The 4,406-nt window shown below is 39.4% G+C and overlaps 1 protein-coding gene across 1 annotated transcript in view; it reads left to right on the top strand.

The window, feature by feature from the left end:
• The window catches only part of LOC106871240 (sushi, von Willebrand factor type A, EGF and pentraxin domain-containing protein 1), a 59,062-nt gene that overhangs the window by 16,441 nt on the left and 38,215 nt on the right, over positions 1-4,406 (top strand). Inside the window, exons 8-9 of the mRNA XM_052977713.1 lie at positions 227-475; positions 1,172-1,411. Coding sequence (XP_052833673.1) covers positions 227-475; positions 1,172-1,411 — 489 coding nt within the window. The remainder of the gene's footprint in view (positions 1-226; positions 476-1,171; positions 1,412-4,406) is intronic.

Below are 4,406 nucleotides of genomic sequence, written 5' to 3'. Positions count from 1 at the left end.
TGTGTGTGTGTGTGTGTGTGTGTGTGTGTGTGTGTGTGTGAGAGAGAGAGAGCGTGTTTGCTTCATGTTTGTCAAATCTTTCTCGCAAAGTTTGCCCACTTACATCACTCTCAATATCACTCAGTCTGACACTCATGTACTCACACTCTCACTCACTCCTCCTTTAAGCCCCACTCACCCTCTTTATCCCCCTATTTATCTCTCCTCTTTTCCTTCATCTCTCTAGATACAAGTCCGCCCCAAATCTTCTGTCCAGATAACATCGACGTCGAAGCAGACGAGAACAGTCACATGACCAATGTCACATGGGTTCTTCCACTGGCCTATGACAACTCTGGCCTGGTCCCGTCCATCACAACGATCCCAGCTGTCCAGCCACCGGCCCGTTTCCCCATCGGTGTGACACTGGTCACATATATAGCACAGGATGCCAACAAAAACCGACAGGAATGCAAGTTCAATGTCACTGTTAAAGGTAAGCCCTTGAGTTTTCAGGTTTGACGGGGGGAGAGAGAGGGTTGGAACATATGACCCTTTTGAAGGGCTACTCTAACAGGTGGAATTAGCAAAGGAAAGAGATCTGACTTAAAACACTTGTAAAGAATGGATTCTCTTAAAAATACGCTAAGAACAAGAGTTAGGGTTACCCCGCATGCATTTAAACAAACCATATTTGGCCCAAGGATTCTTCTTGTTTTATGCTGAAACTGGTCAGATTCAGCCTCTCATACCTACTCTACAATGTCATTCTAAAAATAAACAATCACATCGTCATAATCTCAATGAGATTAATTCAAAACAACATGAGTAAATACGCATAACATTTGACAGAGTAATCTTATTGTAAATGGTTTGTCAACCGGCAGCATTTGTTTCAGAAGCCAGGAGGAGGTCGAAACTGACATTTCAGAGTTCTTCGCTTTGAAACCAAAAGAGTTTTACATTGATGGGATTAAAAAGCTTGTAAATAGATGGAAGGAAGTCATAGATAATCAGGGAAAGTACATTGATGATTAAATTTCAATTAAATATAACATTTGATCACTTGTTTTCGTTATTCAAAATTCGGACAGAACTTATGGGATGATACACAATAAAAAGTATTTTTCGCCAAACAATTACAACCTAGTGAGCAAATACTACAACTGTTTTCTCTCTCTCTCTCTTTCAGACACTCAGCCACCACGTGTTGACCGCTGCCCACGTTCGGTCACTGTTGTCAGCGAGAAACCAGAAGTGATTGTCACCTGGGAGGAACCTCTTTTCAGCGACAACTCCAATGGTAAACTGCACATCACCAAGAGCCACGATCCCAGCAGTTCCTTCCAACAAGGCATCACGGATGTTATTTACCGAGCCTACGACGACTCGAAAAATGTTAACAACTGTACGATACAGATACACGTACTAGGTACCACCACCAAAACTATACAGCCACCGCAAACGTAGTAGTAGTAGTAGTAGTAGTAGTAGTAGTAGTAGTAGTAGTAGTAGTAGTAGCTGTAGTTGTAGTAGCGATTTTTTGTTGTGTTTGTCGTTTTAATTTTAGTATTTTTCTAACGTTGTTACTAATGTTTAGTTCCACCCTCACCCCACCCACCCTTCAAGTGAACTCCAACTGAGCAGGCCTGCAATCAAAGGTGTTCCAGTTATGACCATCCTGTCTTTCATCCAGACACAGTATATCTAGGACGTTATTAACTAATGTGTCCTTCCTGGTTGTTTTTGCTTAACCCCAGGTCAGTCTAGATCCAAAAGCAATGTAGGAGCCTCTGTAATCGCTTGATTTGCTAAAAATAACAGCCACAGCTTCAAATTACACTTTACCTTGAAGAAACAAACCACCACCTCCATAACCACCATCGCCACCACCATCATTATTCCTACCACTACCGCAATAAGCTATAAACTACATGAGACCACGAGGAAGGCGCCAACATTTCGTCGTTGAAGGTGCAAGAAATAAGAGCAAGATTTCTCTCAAATCCCAACGATGGAATCTTGGGAAAAGAAATAAGATTTACGGTTTCCTTCTGTATACCGTTTAAAAGACAGGATGGTCATGGGTGGAACCCTTTCTTTCTACGTCTTACAGATCAGGGTGGCCTGACGCTAAAAAAAAAATAGCGCAGGAGCATAAACCAGTGTTGTTGTGTGTGAGGAATGGTGGTCATTTGTGGATTTAGTAAAATATTGTCTTATGATGTGGTTGCTGAAGAGTTTTTGCTGCTTGTGGACTTTGATGCTCTTTGCCCCACCTAAACAAATCATACAGACCAATGGATGAAACCCTTGTGGCTCCAAGATACCTCATAATGGTACAAAAGGGTTTTCAACATTTCCAGAGATTTAAAAGGAAGGCTTGCAATACCTCGAAGTAGGTTCTGCAGTTTCTGCCGCCTGGGGCATCTATGTTGTTTAATCCACTAAAGCTGTTTGTAGATGCGATTTGTAGAGGAGTTTCTAATCTGTAGAAATTTGTAGAGATTGTGGAGATCTGTAGAGATTTGTAGAGATTTGTAGAGATTGTGGTTTGCCTGGTTTGCAGAGATTTGTAGTTTGTAGAAACTTGTAGAATTTGTTGTGATAAGCTTTGCATTGTTTGTACTGTTATTCGTTTTTGTTTTTTTTTTGTAAATATTTATGTTATTTATAATGTTGTTGTTGCTGTTGCTGTTGTTTGAACAGGTTGCCTTGTACGTTGAAGTTTTAGAGTCAGTGCTTATTTGCAGAGCCTGAGGGAATTTTTGTGTGTCTTGTCCTGTTTGTTGGTGGATGGAAGTGAGAAACGAAGTCCTTGTTGGGGCCTACCAGACTTTTTCACTCTCAAATATTAAATTCATTGGGTTGTTTGTAAATTTCCGTAGCGGCAATAATTGTAGAGTTTATAGGTTCGATTCAGACTCTGTGGACTTTGTAGAGTGTTTTTCTTTTCTTTTGGTGATGGAGAAGAATACATAGTTGTCTATTCCTGAGTGGAGACTTCGGTCATTGCAGGGCTGGATTCGCATACGTTGACCCGTCTGCAGTGTCTTTCGAATTGCCTTCGTAGACCGAGGAGTGCTTGTGTGAGTACATTTGTACACACACAATGCACTGTTATGTCACACTACAAGGTCGGCACACGCCATTAACATGTCAATCGACACAGCCATTCACCCGTCCCAACCACATGACCTCTACAAACACGGAAGACTTCTACGATATTTCAACTGCTAAATACAGTGTAGGTAGCGCTTCAAACTGTCTGTCTGTCTCTCTCTCTCTCTCTTTTTTTCCCTCTCTCTCTCTTTTTTTCCCTCTCTCTCTCTATATATACTGAATATATACACACTCATAAAATTGCTACAAATACCTACAGCAATATATGCTTACATAAACCTTACAAAACTCTCCACTATATATATACAGGAGTTCTACATAAAGTCCAACAGCAAAACGTTAAAATTTTACGAAAACACTACAGCTACATGCACCAACTCTACAAAAAACGCTACATCATTTCTTGCATGTTCTACAAGAACTCTACAAAAATAATGTGTTCCAACTCTACAACCGAAGTCTTGAAGCCGAAGTTTGTTGACGTAGAATGCGTAATGAAGAGTGAATAGAGATAATAATTAGAGGAAATAATAATGACGAGATATAATAATTAATAGCGAGTATAAAGTAGTTTGTAGGCAAAGAAAGTGCAGTTTATATGGTACAAAAAGAAGAAATTGCAGTTTATACGGTACGGAAAAATAAAAAGTTATTTTGTAAATTTGTCGAAATTGTTGCTTAATACTCAACTGGACTCTATGGACAGATTTCTGGCCCAATGAGAGTCCAACCATGCTTCCCCTATTTTATATTTGTACAAAATAATTTGATGGAAAAAAGTGATTTGAAGGGTGTTTCACTGCTATTACTACCAGCTCAGCAAACTCTAATTGGGGTTTGTTGGGGGGAAGGGCGGGATTTATCAGAAACATTCGCCTTTCTTCTTAAAATAATATTTTGTACAAATTTTCAGGAAAAGAAAAAAATTGCTTTATTTTGCTTTTCTTTTTTAATGTTACTTTTTTTACATTTATACTTTTACTGGTTTCATTCATTGCGCTACGTCCATACTGTAGCACAGAATTGAAAGAATGTGTTTTAGTCGATTATACCGGCTTACAAGATTGATAAAATAAAGAGATCAATAAAATAAAGAGATCGATAAAATAAGGTGCCTGGATTTTGTTTGGCATTTTGTAATTACATTATCCGACCCGTGTGTGTGTGTGTTTGTGTGAGTGCGCATCAGTGTACATATATACATCCACAATTATGCTACATATATCTGTATCTATTTATCTCTCCCTCTCTCTCTTTAAACACACACACACACACACACACACACACACACACACACACACACA

This window comes from Octopus bimaculoides, chromosome 28, assembly GCF_001194135.2.
Source record: "Octopus bimaculoides isolate UCB-OBI-ISO-001 chromosome 28, ASM119413v2, whole genome shotgun sequence".
NCBI classification, from domain to species: Eukaryota; Metazoa; Mollusca; class Cephalopoda; order Octopoda; family Octopodidae; genus Octopus; species Octopus bimaculoides.
Note: the sequence above shows the minus strand (reverse complement) of the source record. Positions and strands in the feature narration are given on the sequence as shown.